The 25,022-nt window shown below is 36.9% G+C and overlaps 2 protein-coding genes and 2 long non-coding RNA genes across 11 annotated transcripts; 1 reads left to right on the forward strand and 3 right to left on the reverse strand.

The window, feature by feature from the left end:
* Positions 1-418: 418 nt before the first annotated feature.
* Positions 419-2,764, reverse strand: LOC135610288 (uncharacterized). The gene is made up of 2 exons (XR_010486086.1): positions 2,497-2,764; positions 419-753 (listed from the first exon to the last, which is right to left on the reverse strand). It is a non-coding gene; the product is annotated as an uncharacterized LOC135610288 (long non-coding RNA).
* Positions 2,765-3,856: 1,092 nt separating this feature from the next.
* LOC108953436 (uncharacterized) lies at positions 3,857-11,904 on the forward strand. Its single transcript, XR_001979145.2, has 3 exons — positions 3,857-4,058; positions 9,065-11,252; positions 11,340-11,904. It is a non-coding gene; the product is annotated as an uncharacterized LOC108953436 (long non-coding RNA).
* On the reverse strand, positions 6,736-11,148 carry LOC135610286 (actin-related protein 2/3 complex subunit 2B-like). Of its 7 annotated transcripts, XM_065104616.1 has the most exons (11): positions 11,081-11,148; positions 10,878-10,944; positions 10,513-10,717; positions 10,146-10,315; positions 9,802-9,879; positions 9,581-9,713; positions 9,203-9,294; positions 9,074-9,133; positions 8,370-8,424; positions 7,756-7,998; positions 6,736-7,652 (listed from the first exon to the last, which is right to left on the reverse strand). In XM_065104616.1, exons 1-10 carry the CDS (start codon positions 11,137-11,139, stop codon positions 7,802-7,804), a joined length of 1,116 nt encoding a protein of 371 aa, XP_064960688.1. In that variant the 5' UTR covers positions 11,140-11,148; the 3' UTR covers positions 6,736-7,652; positions 7,756-7,801. The 7 variants fall into 7 exon arrangements, with proteins under 7 accessions (XP_064960688.1, XP_064960691.1, XP_064960686.1 ...); XM_065104619.1 differs by having other exon boundaries at positions 6,736-7,998; positions 9,074-9,130; XM_065104614.1 differs by having other exon boundaries at positions 6,736-7,998.
* A 362-nt stretch (positions 11,905-12,266) lies between the features above and the next one.
* LOC135610287 (cyclin-dependent kinase inhibitor 5-like) lies at positions 12,267-15,862 on the reverse strand. Of its 2 annotated transcripts, XM_065104622.1 has the most exons (3): positions 15,026-15,854; positions 12,947-13,141; positions 12,267-12,763 (listed from the first exon to the last, which is right to left on the reverse strand). In XM_065104622.1, exons 1-3 carry the CDS (start codon positions 15,385-15,387, stop codon positions 12,694-12,696), a joined length of 627 nt encoding a protein of 208 aa, XP_064960694.1. In that variant the 5' UTR covers positions 15,388-15,854; the 3' UTR covers positions 12,267-12,693. The 2 variants fall into 2 exon arrangements, with proteins under 2 accessions (XP_064960694.1, XP_064960692.1); XM_065104620.1 differs by lacking the exon at positions 12,267-12,763 and having other exon boundaries at positions 12,770-13,141; positions 15,026-15,862.
* Positions 15,863-25,022: the final 9,160 nt, after the last annotated feature.

Genomic DNA, 25,022 nt, shown 5'->3' on the forward strand with positions numbered 1-25,022 from the left:
TCTGATACAAGAGTTGGAGATATCAGGTTGTCCACTTCCAACCCATTTCCTGGGCCTGGATACCCACCCTACACGGTTGTGATAGATAAATAGTCATGTATAGCACAAATCGTATGAACGGCGACGGGGAAGAAATCATATGGTTATATCTCGGCACCGGACACGGATTTGTGGTGGGTTTTTGGGGATTCATAGGCCTTTTATCCTTCAAAACATCTTGGAGGCTTGCTTTCTTTCGTTCCATGGATAAGGTGCTGTCGAGATTATCCATAGGGTAGAAGAGGTGAACCTCCACGTCTCAAATATTCTTACCACATACTGAAGCAAGCGGTCACTATGGAAACAAATCGATATAATTACCAAAGAAAGGAAAAGAGAAGAGAAGATGGAACACACAATAACAGAACTCCAGCAAGCATAGAAGAAGGATTTGCTTCCACAAAAGGCATCAAGTATGGAATGTGCATAATTCTTCCGACAAACAAGTTTAAAATGTCAAGAAAGATTCTCTCTTTGATTGGCAGCAACACTTTCAAGTCAAGCAATAATAAAGGCCATCCTCAAGATTTTCCGCTACATCAACTAAATAAATAGTGAGCAGGTATGCAGACTATGTATTCTGTGATCAGAGCCTCCCACAATCTGTTGGTATTGAATACTTCTACTGCAGAAACGATGTAATCTGTGCAGAAGATTTACATAATGGTGCACAAACAAGAATCCAAATACTCATCCTCAGAGTCGCTTGAATCACTGTAAATAATCCAGGAAAAAATTATAAGTATATATATACCAAAGATATGAAAATTAATTCTTACTTTGACAAGCCTTTGAAATTAATTTCCACAACAAGTTGTAAAAGAAGATAACAAAAAACAAATGTCTCTATTGGCATGTAATATCAAAATATTTAGAACGATTATTTTATAATCCAAAAGTATCTACTTCAATCCAATTTGTTACACAGCCACATAGACCCTTTACGATACACTTAAAGAGCTACATTTTTTCTTAAACAAAATCCAGTCTCTCTTTAAACACATACTACCCATATGATTATAATTAATAGCAGTTTATAATCAATCCTTAGGCACTTCCACCGCAATTCCTTTAGAGATGTCTACTTTCCAAAACCAAAACCGTGTCCTCTAACAGACCATCTATCACATGTAGCTCTACGCTAAAAGGGAACTAGACCAGTTTTCCATCTAAATAAATCTTAATCATGTAATCCGCTTGGATTTTCATAATCAACCACAACAAAGATACTGTTAGCAGCGATAGGGCATCAGCTACATGGTTACTTTCCAAGTATTCAGCTCTGTTTAGCGTAAACTCTATTTGAATTTGTTAACATAATTTCTTGTAACATATACTTGTTCTTAACAGGTTAACTAATGAAGAGACATTCGGGCTACATTTGGAATATGTTTATATTTTTAATATGCATCTTCATAAAGAAACTTGAATGAATGTACAAGTATGGAATGCTTTGAGTGCTTGATAACTAACAATAGATGAAAATTATATTTTAAATTTACATTGACGTAAGTGTTATTTATTAAAATTATGTTTCAATAGCATGTTGAATATTATATAATAAATTGATCATTTTAATATTTATTCAAAGGTAAATATATATTTTTTATTTAAATAAATATATATGTGTGTGTGTAATCTTTTAAAAAAGATATATTGCCTAGATATATAATAAATAAAAATATAATCATATAAATAAATAAATAATATTTAGAAAAAAAAATTAAAAATTACCTTATAAAAAACATAAATCATATTAGTTTCTCACTAAATCATATTGGTAATGTTATAATTTTAGATAATATCATAAGATATTTTAAAATATTAAAAAAATACATTAGCATCCTACAAATGCTAAAATGTTAATGTTAACTTGAGATAGCACCCTTTGAGTATTTGTAATGTAGCATCCAAACCAAATAAAATTTGAAAATAATTTATCAAATATTAATTCACATTTGAAATATGTATTGGACCCTCAATACACATCTCAAATGTGTTCTCAAATACACCATAAATAATACAGTCATCAAGTCCAAGGAAAATACTTATAAAATACTAATCTCGCTCATAGAAGCACATATACTAAATTTTGGCCAAAAAAAAAAAGTAAAGCAACTGCATAACACAAAGATTTATATACACAATAACCTATGACACTAAATTATGAAAAAGAAAAGTAAATCAACTGCATAACAAAAAGATTAGTCACCTGCATAAATCAGTGATATAAAAAAGAGAACAGAAGAACAATGATGCCACCAAACAATTATAAAGATCAGTGCTCCATGTATGAAGTAAACCATAGATGGCTAGCATGGCAACAATTTGGTAGATTTCCTCTAACAGAGATGGCTAGTTCGTCTATTTCAACCATATAAGAAAAGAAATCAGAAAGAAAGATTAAATAAGCCTTTGAAAAAGTAGGAATGCCTGGTACAGGGAGTTGGGATTGACCTGGGCTGGAATTCCAAAACCTCCACCAGATTGTCGCCTTTGCAATCATTCCACTGGACGTTCCTCGCCGAGTCCTTCTTCCTCCTACCGGTCGCCACTCCTCCACTCTCTTCTGCAGGCAAAAGAGATTCCTTCTCGGCTTCTGCCTCTTCCCTCCTGTTAGCACCCTTCACAGATTCCACCACAGCAGAGGGCCTATTCCTATTACAAACTTTACGGATCTTGCCACTCAAACTCATGTCTTTTTCACCGCAGATAAGAAACCGCAAGAAAGGGCACTCGAGAAACGTCTCATAGGAATTTTCGCCCTTCCAGAGACCACAAGAAAACCTAAATCTATCGAACCCAGTCCAACCAAAAGAAATCTTGAAATCTTGCCACTCAAACTCATGTCTTTTTCACCGCAGATAAGAAACCGCAAGAAAGGGCACTCGAGAAACGTCTCATAGGAATTTTCGCCCTTCCAGAGACCACAAGAAAACCTAAATCTATCGAACCCAGTCCAACCAAAAGAAATCTTGAAATCTTGCCACTCAAACTCATGTCTTTTTCACCGCAGATAAGAAACCGCAAGAAAGGGCACTCGAGAAACGTCTCATAGGAATTTTCGCCCTTCCAGAGACCACAAGAAAACCTAAATCTATCGAACCCAGTCCAACCAAAAGAAATCTTGAAATCTTGCCACTCAAACTCATGTCTTTTTCACCGCAGATAAGAAACCGCAAGAAAGGGCACTCGAGAAACGTCTCATAGGAATTTTCGCCCTTCCAGAGACCACAAGAAAACCTAAATCTATCGAACCCAGTCCAACCAAAAGAAATCTTGAAATCTTTCCCAACCCAAATTGTGACTGCGATCAAAGATGTAACCAGGAAGAAAATCCCGCACCAAAAGCCGAAAATACAGCGCCTTATTTCCGAGCAAAACTCCACAGCGATATCCAAAATTAAGCCGAAAAGCCGATGGTAGTCGAGAGGAACATGCAATAACGGAAAGAAATCACAAGAAATCGTGCGACATAGAAGATGATCTGTTTTCTATGAGGAGAGATGCGAGGGGAATTGAGAGAGGAAGAAGGCGGGCTACGGAAAGCCGCACATCTTTATCGCCAAGAAAACTGAATCTTGGCCACCCCTGGATCTTACCCTTAAGTTTATCCCGATTAATTCCCAGTCGGTAGATCCTGTAGGGCCTATTGACGTTACCAACAACTACACCGGTATCTGAAGGGGTAACGTGTTAACGGATAGAGAAGCGAAAAGGATCGAGGAGAGAGGCCAACTGCCGAACGGCCATAATCTTTGTGCCCATCTGCTAAATAATGGATCGGACGGCCCGAATCAAATTGGGCTTGGCCGACTCCAATTTAACCTGATCTTTCTCTCTCTCTCTCCGCCACCGACATGCTTCCGCCCAATACTCTCCGGTTTCTGCTGGCGTCGCGTCCATCATCTTCTTCCTCCGCCTCCACCTCTGCATATCTTTGTATCGCCACGGAGGATCTCATTCCTTTTCGTAATGAGCATGAGTTTGTGGGAAGTTGTCGAAACCCCCTATTTCAGGTACGCATGTGTCGTCGCACCGAAGCAGGTTCTTTAAATCGTTTTCCCTACTGTTCTCCAATCCCATTTCATGATCTTTTTCGTTATTTAGCTATCTTCTTGATGATGCATTCGATGTATGCATATGCTTTTACTTTCCACCCTGATTAAAAGAAGCTCTTTTTAGTCAAAAGGTGTTCGCTTTTGTAAATTGGGGGACGATTTGCATATGGATTGATATCTCCATCGTTATGTTGATGACGTGTGTGTAAAGAAATCGAGGGGTATTGTAGGCTGAAGCAAGTTTTACAATTGTTGAAACTTCACACCGCGTGGAAACGTTTATTTAGAAATCCATAATTACATAGTCTTTCTTTTTTCTAATTGTGCTTTTCTCAATCATTTACATTTTATTGTAACATAGATCAAATCAACTATTTACAAGGAAAGTAAACAATTCTTGAGATATTACAGAAATCTTTGAGAAATCTTAAAATCATAAAGATAAACCTTCAATATTTATGAAATATTTCCATTCATCTGATAAAAAAATTTGCATATGTCATGAATACTCATACAACATAGCCCAATATCTACACAACTGTTAAGGGACATCCACGTATAATATATGCAGAAAGATCGAATACTTGATGGTGCACTTTTCCAATAATAGATGGAGAGGCTGAGGCTCCACATACAACATATAAGAGTGGTATCCCTCATCCGTCAATACATGATCTCTTATATTCTCCCAATAGCATATAAACAAAACTCATATCTTTCTCTCAACAGAGTGTTATCCCTCATCCGCCAATACATGTTCCTTGTAACAACAAATGGAGTAGATGGAGGAACTATGAAGTCATCATATCTGACAGTCCAGTAATCACCCTACAAGTACTGGTTTGCTTGCCCTTTATAGAAAAACAATGTCCTCATCTGTATCATCGTATTATCACATTCATTCATTTATAGTTTCATTCATCCATACACACATTCTAAGAGACATTTAAATATATATTGAAAGTGTCAACATAGACCATACTTGGTATATGGCATGATAGATCCAGTCCAGTGGAATTTCTATACTATGATGGGTTGGTAGCCCCTTTGTCGAGGACACATAAAAATGTCCAATTTCAATCACTCTCCACGGCCACATGTACTTCATACATATAGTAAAATTCATGTCAAACATACACATCATAATATCAACATCGATTTCATTTAATGGTTAAAGTTAATGATTGATTAATCTTAAAATTCATAAAACAACATCATATAGAATCTCTTAAAATTCCCTAGACCAAGAGATAAAGGGGTAACTAGCCCGCTAGTCCTAAGATTGGCCTAAACTCAAGCTGAACTGGCTTGATACAACTAGAATGTATCTAGAATCACATAAAATCAACTTGAAGTGGTCTAGTTTCGAGTTAAGCTGACCTCAAATCAAGCTGAACAAGCCTGAATCGACTCGAGCCCATCTGGAATCATCCAAAACTGACTTGTATCAGATTTAAATCAGCTTAAATCACATTGAATCTACCGAACCAACTTAAATTGGCCTGGTTTGGGTTCAGCCTTATCGAGCGTCAAGCCACTCCAAGCTATTCAAGTCACTCTAGGCCATTGGACCATGTTGGGCCATTGAGCCACACCGACTTGGTGTCAGAGTCATGTCGGACCTGACCCAAGTCAGATCTAGTCTACCTCAATCGAGGGATCCAACCTATGTCAAAGTTGGTCCAAGCCAATCTAGATCCAAGCCAATCTAGAGCTTGCCTTGGATCCAACTGACTGGTTTGGGTCCAAAACCAACCTTGAACCGAATCCAACAATCATCCTAAATATTTTTTTTTGTCAAAAAATCTAATTTATTACAGAAAGATATGAATATCAGTTAATATGGTTTGAAGACAAAAATCTTTAAATATGATATTTACTAACTTTTGTGTCATCATACAAAATTTCAAAAATCTTTCATTAAGATTAACAATGTAATCTAATACAATACAAGAAGATATGAATATTGTTAATATGGTTTTAAAACATTAACATCACAAGATATGGTTTATTATTTTTTATATCATGATACAAAATTTTAAATCAATTAAATTAACATTAACAATTCTATATTGAAAATATTAAATTAATGAATATTAAAATTTTATGGAATATTAATCAACTAAAACATCAATCAAGTATTTCAAAACTTAAAAACTAAAAGAAAAAATGTGGAGGACTTGCTTCTTCTGATAATGACTTCCACCTTCTCCTGCTTCACAATTCTCCCCTGCAGTCAGTCCCAAACTAAAGACGAAAAGGGAGGGTGAGATGAGGGAGAATGCTAAATAGTATGAGAAGATCTATTTCATATTAGTTTTAATTTTAAATATAGATTGAACAAATTTATTTGTATTAGAACTACGAAACAAAAAATGATTGATGGAATGACTTCCATATCAAGGTATAAATCCAAATAAGAAGTAAATAATAATTTGTGAGGTGTGTGTCAAATATAGTTTTTCGAGTTAGTGAAAGAAAAACAAAAGGGTATTACAACAATGATATAATACCATTTGGATTTCATTATATGCATTGCACTGCCAACAAGATTTGTTTCTTTCTCGTTGGCATCCCAAGGACTTCGAGTCTAATGGCAGTTGTTATAGTGCTTAATACAACGAGGAAAAACTAGAAGCTGATCTAAGGATCATTGCCAACCCTCACTGCACTTGGCTGAACCATCTGCAAATAGTTACGCCATCCACATTTCTTGGACCAAATAATGAGACTGGATCTTCAAGGATAGATTAGAACCATCATTGACACAATACTAACAATGACAGTTGAGCATGTGCCACTTTTCTGAAAGCTTTATGTTGACAGTCAGACAGTTCAAAATAGTTAGAAGTCTACTAAATTTTATAATCTATGATTACCTGTAAAAAATCTTCCATATCATACTCATTCTGTTTGTCAAGAACAATTCCTCACTGCAAGGAATAGTATCTTTAAGATATTGGAGATTGTACAACAGAAAAGAATAATGGTAGACAAGATCTTTAAGACACTGATTGTAAGTGAACTTCAGATTGAGACTGAGCGGTCTCTATTGTTTCCAGTGATCCAGATAGGGTTCAGCTGAAGCTCAAAATGTATTGGTTCATAAAGGGTATCACCTTGAGGCTAACATCATGGGAGAGCAGTGTTCACAGCAATGGACTCATTCATATTAGCCTCTGAAAGTAGATTATGCATGCTGGTCTGCATAAAATTAATCAGCCTTTACAGGCCATAGCTTTTTTGTTTTACCTGTAATCTGTCATTCTGTCTTATCCTTGTCATAGTGTGTTTGGAGAAGCATTTTGGGCTCCATAATTATATACTGATACCTCACGAGCAATCATAGCATACAAGGGCCACACAATCAAAGTTACAGCCCCACACCAGTAAGCAGAAAATATCGGCTGTTCATAAGTGCTGTTTGAGAGTTTGACCTGAGTTCTAAAGCATGGAACTATTTCTTTTTCTTCAACACAATTTATGCCAGCATATACCTGAATCCTTTGTTTTCAAGATGAGATGCATCAACAGCCATTCCTTTTGCTCCTCCTACCCAAAGAAATCAAAGAATTGAACTCCAAGCCTTTTTTTTTTTGCTTAAAAATTAAAATGTAAAATTTCACTTGTTGATGGAGATCTGTGAGGGACTTACACACAACTTATTTGTTATAATGGTTTATTTGGGAAGCTGATGATGCTTAATCTAATTTTCTGTACTTCCTCAACAAAGGGATCTTTTGAACTCTAAGCCATTGCCGTCGAAACCGATGTAGTAGCCACTTTATTTTGATCCGATAGTGGAATTTCTTGATTTTGTTAGTTATGATTGTATACCTCTTTTTGAACATCTTTGATCTTGAGAAATTCATCAATTTCTTAACATTTTTGTGACCACCTGCATTGATGCACATAAGCAACATTAAGAATGAGCTAAAAGGAATAACTATGATTACTTGGTCTTGTTTCATATGACTAGCAGAGAATTAACTTATGCTATTGTTGCCAATGACCAATGGTGGTCTTCGATGTGTAGCATAATACATGTTCTGCAAGAAGGTTTGTTGTAATAGTAATTATCTACACTAGATCCATTATCTCAAATAATGCATATGTGTTGTAGAATGTGCATAAAAATGTAGTCCCTAATCTTATATCAAACTAGCTAGCTGATAATTGTGTACTATTCCACATTATATAAGATTCTTCGATGAACCAAATTACTGACTTTAAAAAATCATAAATGGAAGTATCCAAGTTTATGATTACCGATTTGATGTTTTTTGACATCTTCATCTCCTCTGATTCTTGCACTTCTTATTACCTGCAATTAGTAAGTATACAATTTAGCGTTGCACTGTCAGTAACTAGCCACTGCAAGTACTGGACGTAAGTTTCTGCATCTTGTAGGTTATTAGATGGTCATATTTATAAAATATTGAAATGTAGCATGACCCTAACACAAATCTTCATGGTAAGTGATCCTAACATGAATACTCATACTGCTAGTTATCAAATTTTTTACTGCATGACATACGACTTAAAACATTTAGTTTTTTTCCTAGTAGATGTTGTAGAGCATAGCATCAGGGGATATTATTCGACCAACATTCAGTATTTTGAATATATACCACCCAGGATCTGAACTCAATCAAAGTGATGGTCAGGGTATTGAATATATACCACATATCATTGAATAACTATCACAAATTTAGAAGTTTGTTCAAATCCAAGTTATTTTATGCCATTTCAATTTAAATTTTTTAGCTAATTTGGTGGTTTTTTTTCTAATGAATGGGAGGAAATGGTGATCAAATGTGGGAAAATATTGCAAAAATCAATGATATGAACACAAATGGGCATGAATAGAAGTCTAGTAAGGATATGACAATAAACACATGAACTATCAAGTTACTTCTTGCTATTAGTATTTCTTTCTTAAAGAAGTGTTTTCATGATAGCAGGATATCAACCTCAGTTAAGCTTTCCTGACGCTGCCTCATCTTTCTTTGGATAAAGCCTCTGGTGCACTGCTGAAATGTTGTATCAGGTTCTTGATCTAGGATCTGCCAATGGAACTAGATTTTCTTGCAATCACTCACCTTTACATGATACTTTACATAGGAAACGAAAGTCAGTAAATTCCAGACAGTATTGTCTGCCTTTGTACCTCTGATGTGTTGTGAGAAAATTTCTGCAAAATCCCCAGATAGACAATGTGTTATACCAACAGGTTATTAAACATTAATTCTCATAAAAAAAAAACCATGGTTGTTTCTTCAAGCAACAAATACTTATATAACTTGTTATTACTGAATTCCCCTGACGGTACGTGAACATATAATGTTTAGCATACTGTAACTGGAACAGAATGCTGCAGATTTGGAAACCCTTGTCCGCCAGATGCAAGTATCATTCATCAGCATGAGTTACACCATTTTTCTTACAGAAGGGCAGAAATGAACAAAAATGCTTTATACCTAGGGATACAAATCCTCCATTTGTTGTCAGATATTGGAATGGCTCTCCTCTCAACTCCAGAGGAGGGATTGGTGACCAGGTGCAACGTGGTGCTTTGTAGTGTGCTTCTAAATTGCTAACATCTACAAGTTCCTGCAATCCAGTTCCTCTACTTTCAGAATGACAAACATAGGTAAAGATAGGTTGTTGTCAGCATCATCTTGCTATGTCAGCAGCCTACCTGAAAGAATGATGTTGCCAAAATTACATCCGTATCATCTTTGAAGCGCATGGGATATATCACGGTTGTCTTCTCCAGCTGCGTTATAAAGATGATGTTTTCGTTGTGACAACAGAGTGGCCTCGTGAAAAACACAGAAAATGGAAGCCAAAGAAATTGTTAACGGAAATTTTGTATGCGAAATGGTCATTCACTGAGTGGTTTCTCATTTTCTGAATCATGACATTGATCTATTGATACCTTTTCAATTGGCATGCTTAAGTTTATGTGTTACTGTGTAAAAAGTCGAATCGTCTTGAAGTTTACGGAAATTTCATGCAAACATGGTAATGTTCTTGAAGTACCATTTTGATGACAAAGAAGGGCTCTTTCAGCTGATGGACAATCTTGATTGGGTTGCACATGCCATTGCCCATGTACCTGGGTTCAAGGTTCCACAACATATCCTTCATTTGTGAACTCAGTATGACTGCGTGTAATGAGGAGATCTCGCTGATAGCCTTCATCCGATCTTCTGAAATAGTCTGGATGTCAGTTTCTATCGGGATGTCAGAATTTGTATATTAAGAAAAGCTTTGAAAGGTGAAGCAGATTGTTTCATCTACATTGATCTAAATCCTCACTGTCAAGGATAGGACCGAGCATTAAGAATTCTCCAGCTGCTGTTGTTTTGTGTTTATTGTTTATACAGAGGACAGGAGAATTCCATACCTTTTCTCTGTGGAAGTGCCGCAAAGTCGATTCTGAGAGTAAGCATATAACCTTGCTTCGAAGGTTCCACTACTTCTGCAGAATCAAGATATACCCTTTTGACATCTAGTAGGGCACAGTCAGGTAGACAATCTGAAGAGAACTCTGGAGAAAGTGGTGGCATCCATGTGGACAAGTTAACAATTTGTGGACTTGATGCCGATGCCTAGTCACAGCTATTGACAGTGTCAAAACCAGGATAAAAGAACGGCGTATGCTTACTATGCTAAGGCTACAAGAATCAGAATTCCATTGCAGTGTTTGATGTTGTGGGATCAAGAAAACATGATCCCGCAAACCAATTATATGCAGAGTGGCAAAAGCACCTGGATATTGTATCGAACTGAGCCATATTCATATAGGTTATGATCGAAGTCTGTTAAGCTTTCACCACTAGCAAGAAAGAAGATAAAGAGGATGTAAGTGACCAAAGCAGTTGGAAGCTGAACATGCATGTTTACTCGATTAGAGTCTGCTTGAATGAAGAGAAGCTCCATGAAGGTGGGACTAGGTTTCAGAAAAGCCATACCTCTGCAACTTGTTCAGGATTTCCACCAGTGCAGGTGACACCCTGTTGAAGAATGCCATATCTGTGGGTTGAAAGTCATGAAGAGAGTATATGATGGTATATATGTGGATGAATGGTCCTTGTTGCTTTGCATGCAAGCCTTAATTTCAAGAACAAGCTGATGAAAAGGCAGGTGAGAGCAACTCCTTTCCAATGATGTGTTGTCTCTTTGAAGCAAACGAATTCTCATGCTAACAACCATTTATTGCCTTGATTACAGAGCACTCTACAATGATATGCTCCATCTACTAGTTTTTGGTACTGGGAAAAACGACCCTTCAACTACGAAATCAGGTGGTGTGACTGCTGATAGACTTCGATTTATGTTGCAGATGTGGAGATTTGGTCAACAAGATTCATAGGTCCACCCAACTCAAGTTCATTAGAAGACAGAGAGGGCAAGTTGAAGCTTAAAGCTCAAGTTATCGTCTGCTGTGGTTGCTGCAATAATGGTGGGACCGAATTGAATGCTCATTGTTGAGCTCATCATGTAAAATTATGAGAAGAGCAGGGTTTTCTCTTTCTTATGCTTATTTTTTCTTTCTTATGCTAACCTCAAATATCTCTGGAAAGAAAGTAGAGTCGTGACAGAGAAGCTGGCGGCTACCTGTAGATTTCAAGAGAAGCCTCGAGCAACATGCTTACTCGAGTCCCTTAGATCGAATCAAATGCACAGGTCCTCCTCTATTTGTTCCGTCACAAGTTTGTCTATTCGAAAACTTGTTCTTTTCATCTACATAAGAACCTTTCAGCTTTAATGTAGTCAAAGAATTATCCTACTGTAAGCCTTGTATGTTCTCTCTCTCTCTCTCTCTCTCTCTCTCTCTCTCTCTCTCTCAGAATATTCATTGTAAATTTAGAATCTATTACTGGCTCCAACTTGTCGTCTCTGGATCATATACACAACCCTCCAGCTTCGTAAATCACAACTAGAGACAACTTTTCCAATGATGACAAGCATCATCAAATGATGTTGCTGGTAAACGAGTGAGTGTTTGGTTTATATATTTCTCAAGACTACCAACTGCAGCTCATGTAATGTCTGCTAAAACATAGATTCTTACCAGTCGGTCGCCGCCATGATGTGTTTCGATTGCACTCAGAAGCCCATCGAACAATAAAAAGGAAAGATGATCTCCGCAGCAGATGGATGCAATACCTGTAAATTTCACTTGAAACCAACTAAATCCAAAACCCTGAACTCAACGAGGCATCAAGTCCCGGTGCCCAAACCATTAGCATCCATCACAAAGCCCTTGTGCACTACTAGAACAATCCGAATCCGATGCAGCCATGCTGAACTCCATACTAGAACAATCTGAATCCGATCAGCTACTGAAGCCACAACGATGAGTGACACACCCCCCCCTCCCAACCTACAAACCCTGGATTGGTCTGGTCAACAGTTACAATAAGCTTCAACTTCTTTTTCGGACCTCTGGATTTTTACAACATGAAAGAATGCGTCGGCAGAAACCGTCGGCGTTGCACCCCCCCACCAGACGCTGAAAATTCTGGGCAGAGATCACCGGAGGAGCAAAAGAAGCAGCTGCGTCCGCATGATCTTCTCCTCTCTAGGAGTCGAATTCTACCCATTCGTAGCGGCCCGGGAGCGGGAGGTCATTCACGGGATCAAAGTTGTACCTGGAAACAAGGCGTAGCCAGCATGGTAAGAAACAGGTACGAGATATGCTCCCGAGTTTTGGGACTATCGTCTGCGACAGACATGCTCATGGAACTCATTAGCACATTCTTTTCCTAATTGAAAACCAAAGCATAGATGTTTTACTAAGCCAACAAAAGAAAAGCACTCCAAGAATCGTGTACTTTTCTATGAACGCTTGCTGCTGGAGTTTCTCTAGCCCCACAAAAAACTCTTCCATTTCGTGACCGGTAGGGATGTTCTGAAGCACCAGATTCTGCATTCTCTGGTTACCAACAATTGAGTTGCTAGATCTTGTCGTAGAACCTGGAGTTGCCATTGTTTCCGAGTCCCTTGTCAAACTGCAAGGTGTTGTCTCCCTGATATGGCAGCAACCGACTGATAGCATTAGAACCATAGCATTCATTTCATTCTCAAGGAACTAAATATTAATTTTATTTAAAGATCTAAGTGCCAAGATACTTGAGAATGAATGAACAGGAAAAGCATTAACAAAAAGAGTCCTAACTTCAATATACTTGTGTCATGGCCAAAAGCCCCACAAATCAGGACCAATCTTTCAAAACATAAGCATGCACCAGAGGACACACTTTCTACTCCCAAGAACAACACAAATTGAACAATGTCTTCCTGCATCCATCCAGCCACAAGGCAGGAAAGGTAGCAAAAGAACCACAGTGGCCTTCCAAGTCATACACAGGTCAGATCATAAGATAAATGTGCAAAATCTACAGGGATTCTAGAGATTCCACATGAACCCACATAAAAATATAGGCCCAGCATATACTGGCCAGCCCCCTGACATATGATACAGTCAAGTGTTCAGGACACCTATGTTTGACAGGAAGACACATGTCCCTTAATATTCAAGTTTACTTCCACGCATGCCTGGAGGGGCCATTTACTGACAAACCACTTCAAAACAAAAGCAGCAACTTGCAACACAGGCAAGTAATTTAAGATGCTGACCTGATCGCAAGATTGTCATCCTCTAGGATCAATTTTGTCAAGTGATCTGAAGGCAACCTCAGCATTAATTGAGATATCTCAACCATCACCTTTACTTTTTCTCACGAAATTGTTCTCCACTTTCTTTTACCATCAACAACCACAGAATCAGCAGGGATCAAATCAACTTTAATACCAACACTAATCCTCTCTCTCTCAACTCAAAAAGGAAACAAAGGAAAAAAAAAAAAGCATGGTATGCTACTTTGTAATTCACAACTCAGTATAACCATTTAAAAACATAAATGTCCAACAGGTCCCATCATACTTCAGACACTAAATATATATTTTTTTTGGGTGGAAAAAACAGCACCCAAGATTTTGGATAGCTTGTGGGGAGACATGATAAATAGTGTATTGGGCCAGGGTAGGTGAATGCTCAGGAACTGTTGGTACTTAGCAGCCTAAAACACCTTATAAGTACCAAGGAAGCAAAAACGACATTACGAAGGCCATGATTTCAGGCTATGTCATATATGGATATCCTCTATCAGTCATATATTGTCATCGAGGAGATATAACATTACTAAATGCTTAAAGAGGAGTAAGAAATTGACTGAAAAGAAGATAAATGATGGCTAGTCTTGCAGTTCATATCTCAGAAACGAACCATAAAAATCAAATTACAAGTTCACTAGGAGAAGCAGAAGCAAGTAAAATCAAGAAATCCGGTAGAATTAGATACTCTCATGACAAGAAAATTTCAGGACTATCTTCTGCTGATGAGACTAAAAATCTATTAAGAAAAAACCTATAAAATTGCAAAGACAAAGACATGGAAACCAAGTAAATACGTTTCCAAAGTTTCAATTGAGCTTAAAATATGTGGGAGACTCTGAAGTAATAATGGTCTATAAAACTTTAAGAAAATACTCTCTAAAGCTTAAATTAATATGAAATAAAAATTTGGAGGTAGCACCCACTGAGAAAGAAGAACAAAAGCAAAGAATGATACAGTTTTATGTTGCAAACCTGAAGACACAAGAAACTACACAAGGCACTCGAAAATTACGGTTCATGTTAACCTGTGTTTCGGCAAAAAGACTCTCTTTTCGTCGGTGCTAAAAGAGAAAAGCCCGATCTTTCAAGAAAAAAGAACACAAAGAACGACGTTCTTGAGGAGAAGAAAAGAAACGACTTTGGCAAAGAACTGAAAACAGCTGTTTCATCATCTCCAAGTCATCGAGATTCAACAAGAAGCACAGTTTGGGGTAAAGATTCCAGCAAGAACCCACCTTTCTCTCGATTCGGCCTCGAGAACGTTCTCACAGAGCGACACCTCCCCGCCCTTCTCATAACACCTCCTCGTCCCCGAATTCGACGTCGGAGAACGGATCACCTTCTGGGAGCTAAGCCTAGGGTTACGGCTGGAATCGGGGGTATCCTTGGGTGGGGCCTTCGTCTTGGATGCCGGAGCCGGCGGCAGAGGCTTCTCGAGGCGGCGGCTGCGGAGCTCGAGGTAGGCGAGGGAGGAGTCCTGCCCGGCGGCGAGGGCCCGGGCGCGGGTGCGGACGCCGAGCGAGGGCTGGTGGGCGGCGACCTCCATGACCGCCACCTCGCCGGAGAGTTTGGCTTTCCTCATATATTTCCCCATCATATCCTCCTCCTTTACTCTATGTCCCTTAACTCCACAAAACAGAGAGAGAAAGAGAGGGAAGGAATGGAAGCGGGAGAAAGAAAATGAACTGGAAGGTTTGGGGAAGGTACAGCAGCGGTGGGAGAAAGGGAGTGAGTAGGAAGAGGAAAGCTCGGTGTTTGGTTGTATATAGAAATGATGGGAGTGGTCTCTGCGTGTATTTTTGGTGAAATCATGACGTAGAAATGCCTAATTTATTGGGTTTCTTTTTCTTTTTTTTATTTTTTGGGTGGTGTGTAATTGTAGAGAGTATTTTAATCTGATAGGGTAATTTATTTAGAATAATTAAAAATTATCACATAGATCTTTTTCTCTAAATTTCATATTTACTTACTTATTCTAATCTTTTTTTTTCTTTTTCAAAATTCTCTAAAATAATTATAACTTAATTCGATTTCAAAATTTTTGATAGCATTCAATATTCAAATCCACTAAAATAATATAATATAACTAAAAGAATGTATACATATTTATCTATTCATAAAAAAATATATATATATATATTTTTTATGATTATCAATAGAAGCATGTAGTAAAAAAGATAAATTAATAACTAAAGTCGAATTAGAATATGTTAATTTGAGGTAAATTCGAATGCATGATTGACATTTTACTTAGATCATCTTCTCCATCGTTCCAAGGAAGAGCTTTGCATATTGATGTGGCGCCAACTCGACTGCACAGAGAGCCCAAAAAAGAAATGATTTTATTGTGCAAAAGACCTGAAAACAATTCCCGATTCTAGTCAAAGAAGCGTTGACTTTTTGATTTCGAATTCAGTAAATTATGGAAAGTCCAATGTGATGAAGTCAGTAGAAAAGATAAATAATATTTGTATTCACAAGTAAATATGTGTAGGTTTAGATAGAAGATAAATCGAGTGGAAATTGTATAAAATTATATGAGTATCAGTTTTAATTATATTATTTTTAAATAAATTTGATTATGATAATTCATAAAATTAGTACTAAATTAGTCTTGTCGTTATTGAAGTTGTGATTAATACTAAATTAGTACTAAATTAGTTCAAAATTCAAATATTACACACTATAAAAGAAAAAAAAAGATATTTTATCGTTCTCTTTTTGAATAAATCGAATTCAAAAAGTAAGTTTCAATGCCTTCATTCTTTTTTTATTTATTTTTATAAGTTAAAAAAATTAATTATAACTTAATTTTTATAATTAACTATCTTTAGTATCCAGATATCTATATTTACGAAAGTGAAATAATTCACTTCGTTCTTCTAATAAAATTTATTTTTAATCTTATAAAATTATCTTTTTAATCCTTATATAGAGATCTTAATGTTTTACTTTTATAAATATAAGAATCTTAATATAATTTTTTAAAATATAAAAATTAATATACTAAAGATAATTAATTATATGAGATAATATATTATTAGTCTCAATTAAAATAAAAAACTTAGACTTAATGAATATGATCTCTCTCTTACTCACCACCACCAATAGAATTTAAACTCAAAATAGAAATCTTGATTCTCTATGGATCAAACACAAGCTTCTTTGCTTCATCAAACAAAGGAAACAGAGGAACTATCCTAAAATTTATTCTGCCAACAAAGAACATGGCTCCAAGATATCGAAAGAGATTATCTAAAAACAAAATCTTAATAGATAGAAGAGAATAATTTTTTTATTGTGTAAGCAGCACATCCCTCCTTTTATCATAAGAAATGATCCATAGCCATTTGGAAATCAAACGACAATAATGTATTGTAACTTTGATTAAGATTAAACAAAAAAATGAATTAAAGTAAAAGTCATAATGATAACACCGCAGATAAACAAATAAGGAAAATAAAAACTAAATTGAATATAAATTTTGAGATTTCTTTCTTTGAAATAAATAAACAAATCAACCAGTTTAATTCATAAAGATGGTGACTATCTTCATGAGATTAAATTATATTTTCGTCATTTAATTTTACACAAATAGATAAATAAATGAGCCTAATAAGAGCTATATATATATATATATATATATAAAGCGGGATGCTTCCCGCCAAATCCGGAAGGCGCGACTTCGGAGCTTCCCGCCAAAAAAAAAAAAGATTCCCTCGCCGAGACGTCCCACGTGGCAAAACCTCGCCCGACAAACCCGCCCGCAAATGGAGTCGTCCCCACGCGTGACGACGGAATCCGCCCACTCGGTGACTGTTCGCCTTCGACGGGGAGTGGGATTAGCAACGACTCGCGGCACGAAACCCGTTCGCGGAACGTCCTCCAAAATTCCATATCCTCGGCCGCTGCGCCACCATCCGTACCGCGCTTCCGGCGCCACTCCCCCTCGCCGAGGATTTCCCAACAGATCGGCGGTCTTACATACGTATGCCTCTGGAGTCTCTCTTCGTATCGCGTCCTGCACGATTTTATGCACTTGTTTCTCGCTGGCAAAATCGTCGTATCACCGCCCTACATTGACATCTAAATTGTCCTCACTCCCCCTACTTATATCATGTCGTCTGTGTCAGTGAGTGGTCATTACAGTCTTCTTCCGCTTCAGAGTTATTTTTCTTATTTGTTTCTTGACCAAAGTCGTCGCTCTAAATATAGTCAAAAGGTTTCATGATTGATAGAGGCCATGGTAACTGAAGAAATCTCGATTTGCGTTACGAGGTGTTCTTGAAAAGTTACCATGTATGTTTCTTTTGTTCTTTACATTTTCTTGGCCAGTCAATGAAGATATCTAACATAAATCTGTCACCTACAATCTTAACTCATAGATCTTTGGGCATCGACGCCGAGAAAGCCAAAAAGGTTTCCTTCACTTTCGGACGAGCTGCTCAAGTCAAAAGGCATGATATATGAGAATCCAAATCTTACAGCATCCCTTGGCATTAGGGTTCTCTCTGGAGGAAAAAGAAGACTTTCTTTAGCTCCACACGTTGTCCCTTCTATTCATGCTTCACTTCTGACAAAAAATATGCTGGCCAGCCCTACTTGTGATCATTGCAGCATAGCTTCATGTGAACATTGAGATCTAAGGCATCCATCATTAGGAAAGCTCTGCGAAAAAGCACTCCTTTTTTCTGCAGTGCATGCAAGCTCATCTTTTCCTTCCCACCATTGCTACGGACAAGAATTTTGCAGGAAGGAATCGTCTTTATCCAGTCGAGAGAAGGACATCATTGGATTAAGATCGAGCCTCCCTTTACTTGATGTGGCCACTGTGACCTTTGGTTCTCAAGTTTTGCTCTCTCTGTTTCGAATCGATGGTCTCATGCATTCGGTACGAGACTGCCATTATTTCAACCAAAAGCATTAGGGTTTGGGTTCCCATGCCAACTCTCTTTTCCTTTATATCCAATCCGATGCGGTACCTGCAGATCTTCTTCTCCAGATTCAAACGTTTCATCACTTCATGCAAGCCCAACTGTTTCTCCAGCTATCACAAATTCCATGTCCAACAAAGGAATCTCCAAGAGAACACCGTCTAATCTGGTCCCGGAGACGAACAACGTTCACGCGAGCTGTGCTGTGGGAGACATAGAAGACATGTTTGTGTGGGGGTTCTTCGTTAGCATGCATCTTCTGTGTGAGAGCAAAAGCGTAGCCCACTGTTTACGGGTTACGCTGATTCCCACCGTCATCTTCTAAGAGAGAAAGGCAGTGATTTTGATGGTTCGATGCCATGTTCGTCGAACAGATTTGGATCTGCATGCATGGAAAGAATCTTTCATGGAACTCAAATCTAGAAGGACGTCCCAAACCAACTCTCTTCTTTCGGACAATAATACACACACACACACGCATACATGTGCATATATCCACATTCATCAATGTGCTCTTAAGTTTATCCATATGTTTCTTCACCTAAAGAATCACTTCATCAACCATCTTCGATCTTAAGAACTCTTCATTCTAAACGCTTACTAACAATGAAGATGGAACCCTGTATCAGAAGGAAACATCTTCTTTTAGAAGGATTACCATGCTGAAACACGTTATAAGAATTAGAAATCGACCTGAGTCCTGTGTATGGTACAGGATTTAGTAAGGGGTGGTGAGAAAAGATTAATGTCATCGATCCCAAATAAGCAGTTTCTTTTTGCATGAGAATCCTTTTCTGATTTGGTTTTTGGGGTGAAGTTTCCCATTGAATTCAATTCCACGAAACTACTTTTATGGGTTTCACTTTAAATTTTCATGTTTTATATTATCCTAAATTTATTATTTTTTTTTTCTTTGATAATTTTTCTGATTCATTTTTTATATACAAAGTGTTGTCTTAAAACTTCTTCGTATTGTTAATTGAATAATATGATGTTAGAAATGCTATAACTTTTGGCTTCTCATTTTTAATTAATTAAATAGATATATGCATTATATTTAATTTTCGTGTAGAAAAACCTTTTCGTGCTACATTTCTTGCCAACAATTGTGAAGCGATCTATTACAATAATTTGCTCTGATCTGCTTTTACTTGTTTTTATCAAATGCATAATCTTTGATATTGAAATTGAAGGTATGGAATGAAAGAAAGAAAACTTGATTGTTCTTTGAAATGAATGGGAGCGATTCAATCGGCTCCGTGTGATGTTTATCAAAACTAAGATGACTGCTGACATACGTGGTTCTGTTGACCAGCATGAAAATGTCCGAGACTTGCTAAAAGCTATCGATGAACAATTCGTCACTTCGGATAAGGCACTAGCAAGTACCCTAATAATGAAATTCTCATTCCTTAGACTCACCAACATAAAGGGTGAGCGTGAGCACATAATGCAAATGCGAGATATTGCGGCTCAACTTAAGAAATTCGAGGTTAATATATCAGAATCCTTTCTAGTGCATTATATTTTGAACACCCTTCCACCTCAATATGGCCCTTTTAAAATTTCATACAATACACATAAGGATAAATGATCAATCAATGAATTAATGACCATGTGTGTTCAAGAAGAAGAGAGGCTAGTGATGGAATTGGGTGAGAGTGCATTGGTAGTAACCACTCGCGGGAAGAACAAAACTGACAAACATCAAGTCAATCAGAAAGCTCATCAGCAGGGAAAATATAAAATACCACCCCAAGCTGATATCAGGAAAGAAGCAAGGTGTTTCTTTTGTAAAAGAAAGGGACACATGAAGAAGGAATGAACAAATTTTCAACAATGGCTTGAAAAGAAAGGTAAACTAACCTCGTTTGTATGTTATGAATCTAATATGGTCAATGTTAATATTAACACATGGTGGATTGACTCTGGATCAACAATCCATATTGCAAACTCTTTGTAGAGTATGCAAAACCTAAAGAAGCCAGTGGGAAGTGAGCAAAGCATCTTATCATGAAATAAGATGGGCTCATATATAGAGGCAATTGGAACATGCATTTTAACTTTAAATAGTGGTTTTGTTTTAAAATTGGAAAGGACCTTTTATGTACCAAGTTTCTCACAAAACTTAATTTGTGTTTCCAGGCTCGTACCATTTGGGTATTCCTTTAATTTTAAAGATACATCATTTCGTTTACTATATAATTCTGATTGTGTTGGGAATAGTATTTTGTCTTATGGTCTTTACCATATTTTATTACAAAATGATAATATTCAAAGTTCAATGCATGTTCACGTTGGCATTAAGAGGTGTAATATTAATGAGGACTCCTCTATATTATGACATCGGAGATTAGGACACATCTCCACAGAGAGAATTAAAAGATTAGTTAAAGATAGGATACTTAGTACTCTTGATTTTACTAATTTTAAGACTTGTATGGACTGTATTAAGGGAAAGCAGACCAATAAATCCAAAAAGGGTGCTAATAGGAGTTCAGACTTATTAGAAATAATTCATACTGATATATGTTGTCCAGATATAAACATACATGGCCAGAAATACTTCATCTCATTTATAGATGATTACTTATGATATATGTATATATATTTGCTTCATAACAAAAATGAAGCATTGGATGCCTTCAAAGTCTTTAAGGCTGAAGTTGAGAACCAATGTGGTAAGTAAATTAAAATTGTAAGATCAGATAGAGGTGAAGAATACTATGGTAGATATACTGAAAATAGACAAGCACATTGTCATTTTGCTAAGTTTCTTCAAGAACATGGGATAGTTGCCCAATACACTATGTCTGGTTCTCCAGACCAGAATGGTGTTGCAGAAAGAAGAAACCGAACATTATTAGACATGGTGCGGAGTATGCTTAGCAACTCCAATCTTCATAAGTTCTTGTGGAATGAAGCACTAAAAACGACTGCGTATATATTAAACTGAGTTCCCACCAAGGCTGTCCAAAAGACACCATTTGAATTATGAAAAAGTTAAAAACCAAGTTTGCGATATATACACGTTTGGGGATGTCCGTCTGAAGTCAGGGTATATAATCTACAAGAGAAGAAATTGGACCTGAGGACTATTAGTGAGTATTTCATTGCATATGACGAAAAGTCCAAAGGTTACATGTTCTATTGTCCATCTCACACAACTAGGATTGTGGAATCAAGAAACGCTAAATATCTGGAGAATGATGTGATTAATGAGAGCGATCATTTTAGGAATATAGTTTCCGCACATGATCATACAGAATCTCAACCTTCCACATCACATGATAGATTGGTTATAGTTCATAGCACTCCTTAAGTACAAACTAGTGCTGAACAACCAATAATTGAAATTTCACAAGTTGTTGATAGTATTATAATAAATCAAGCAGTTTAAGAATTACAACAAACTCCTGAACAACTAGATGAACCACAAGTTCCTCAAGGAAACATTGGTACATCATTAATTCCTAGTGATTATGTTGTATACCTACAAGAATCTGACTATAATATTGGAGCCAAAAATGACCCTGAAACATTTTTGCAAGCTATGAGTTGCAAAGAGTCAAATTTATGGTTTGATGTAATGAAAGAAGAGATGAATTCCATGATGAGTAATAGAGTCTGGGATCTTGTAGAGTTGCTTAATGAAGCAAAGGCTATTGGTTGCAAATGGGTCTTTAAAACTAAGAAAATTTCATTATGCAACATTGAGAGATATAAGGCAAGACTTATTGCAAAGGGATTTACTTAAAAAGAGGGAATCGATTATACGGAGACGTTTTCTCCTGTATCTAAGAAAGATTCTCTACGTATTATTTTGGCATTAGTTGCTTATTTTGACATTGAGTTGTAATAAATAGATGTGAAAATGACATTTCTTAATGGAGATATAGAGGAAGAGGTTTATATGAAATAACATGAAGGTTTCTCCTCTAGTGTTGGTAAGTACTTGGTTTGTAAGCTTAAGAAGTCTATATACGATTTAAAACAAGCTTCTCGCCAATCATATTTTAAATTCTATGAAGTTATTTCTTAATTTGGATTTGTTGAAAATTCCATGGATCAATGCATATACCAGAAGATTAGTGGGAGTAAAATATGTTTCCTTGTTTTATACGTAGATATTTTGATTGCAACCAATGATTATGGTTTGCTGCATGAGATGAAACAATTTCTTTTTAAAAATTTTGACATGAAGGAAATTGGTGAAGCATCTTATGTCATTGGCATTAAGACCCATAGAGATAGACCTCGAGGCATTTTAGGTCTATTACAAGAAACCTATATCGATAAACTTTTAGAAAGATTTCGGATGAAGGATTGTTCACCAAGTGTTGCTCCCATTATGAAAGGTGATAGGTTCAATATGAACCAATGCCTAAATAATAACCTTGAAAATGAATCAATGAAAAACATCCCATTTGCTTCTGCCGTAGGAAGCCTTATGTATGCTCAGGTCTATACTAGACTTGATATTGTATTTATTGTGGGGATGCTAGGTCGATATCAGAGTAATCCAGGTATGGACCACTGGAGAGCTGCAAAGAAAGTGATGAGGTATCTACAAGAAACCAAAGATTACATGCTTATGTATAGACATACAGACAATCTGGATGTGATTAGTTACGCAGATTCAGACTTTACCGGTTGTGTTGATTCTCGTAAATCAACATCAGGATATATTTTTATGATGGTCGGTGAAGCTATTTCTTGAAGAAGCGCTAAGCAGACCTTGACGGCTACTTCTACCATGGAAGTTGAGTTTGTCTCCTGTTTTGATGCTACTTTATATAGTGTATGGTTTAAGAGTTTCATTTCTTAATTTAATAATAATATAATTGTTCTCATTAAGATTCATAATTTATTATCATGAATTTCTTAATTTATTATGGTTTAAATGATTTTAGTTTCATGAAACCGTTATGTTTAATATCATTAAAGTTCTTCGTTATGATTCAAAAGTTACAAATTTAAATTAATTTTTGAACGTTATGATTTGGTGATAATAAATATTCTTGATAGGAGAACATATATATATATGAGGACTTTGGTCCCTAAGCTCAATCATCTCTTTAAAGCAAAAAGGCTTTTTTACACTATCTAAAGCGAGAGTTCTGAGCTGTACCAAAATTCAAGAAGAAATCTCTATAGATATTCTTGATAATAATGGTTGAAGGTACGCTATTTCGTTTCAGTATATAATTTTCTTACATCTTACTCTGGCATTCATAGGATGAATCGTGTTTGTGATTGAAGTAATGGAGCAGTTGTCTGGTTTGGTTGCAGCGATCAGCTTTGAACTTATTATTCTGACACTCCATGTTGCCATCTGACACTTAATTTACTGCTTAGAACTCATAGCCGTAGTGTTTGGCAGCCCTTTCTGATTGTCTTGATGAATTCATCCGTGCTATATGCATAGTTGATCTCCTTTTTGATCTTTGATTGTCTTGTGGACGCTTCATGGTCTTACACAGATAATTCAATGGATCTTATAACCTCGACTATGGGTTAGGATGATCACAAGGTTTGATGTCGCTCATTGTGCAGGAAGCTATAGATGTGCAAAAAGCTTCGATGTGGTTCCGAACCTAAGATGCTTCCCTGCATAAAGATTAGTGTCGAAAAGATTCTTGATGCGGTCTCTCCCATGCTCAAATTAGGATTCTCGAATTGAATCTGTGATATAGAAAGACACTATATTCCACCTCGATAACCATATCCGCCTTTACCTTTTATAAAAGGTCATTCCTTCACCGCTTGCGCTGCGGTCAAGCAAATATTCGTCGTATTCGCCTATACCTTTTATAACTGATCTTTCCTTGACCGCTTGCGGTGCGCTCAAAGAAATATTATTGGACTGTCCATGGTTGGCTTTTGTGGTTTTACGATGATGTGTCGAACTGGAAAGGAAGACCAATGTTCCCCGTCTCACTCTCTAATGCACTCGCGTGTTGATATGCGGTTCCCATGCTTCAGCTGCTGGAGACAACTACGAAGGCGGGTGCTGTGCCACGAGTTCTTCACTTCACTCCTGAAGCTTCGTGATGGTGGAAATGTAGCTCCACCTGCGGTGAAACCTGCTACAGAAAGGACCTCTGGTGATAAATCGCTTCGGTGAACCTCACAGCAAAGTGCATGCAGGTAGAGATCCGCTATCTTGGCAACCAGGACGACACGCGCATGCAAGCAAGGCTGCAGCCATGGCGACAAGAAGAGTGTTGAAGGCAGACGTGAACTGCTTTACACATTTAGCTACGATGCATGTCGACATTTTACCATGAGATGCACT

The sequence above is a fragment of the Musa acuminata genome, chromosome BXJ2-4 (assembly GCF_036884655.1).
Source record: "Musa acuminata AAA Group cultivar baxijiao chromosome BXJ2-4, Cavendish_Baxijiao_AAA, whole genome shotgun sequence".
In the NCBI taxonomy this organism is placed as follows: domain Eukaryota; kingdom Viridiplantae; phylum Streptophyta; class Magnoliopsida; order Zingiberales; family Musaceae; genus Musa; species Musa acuminata.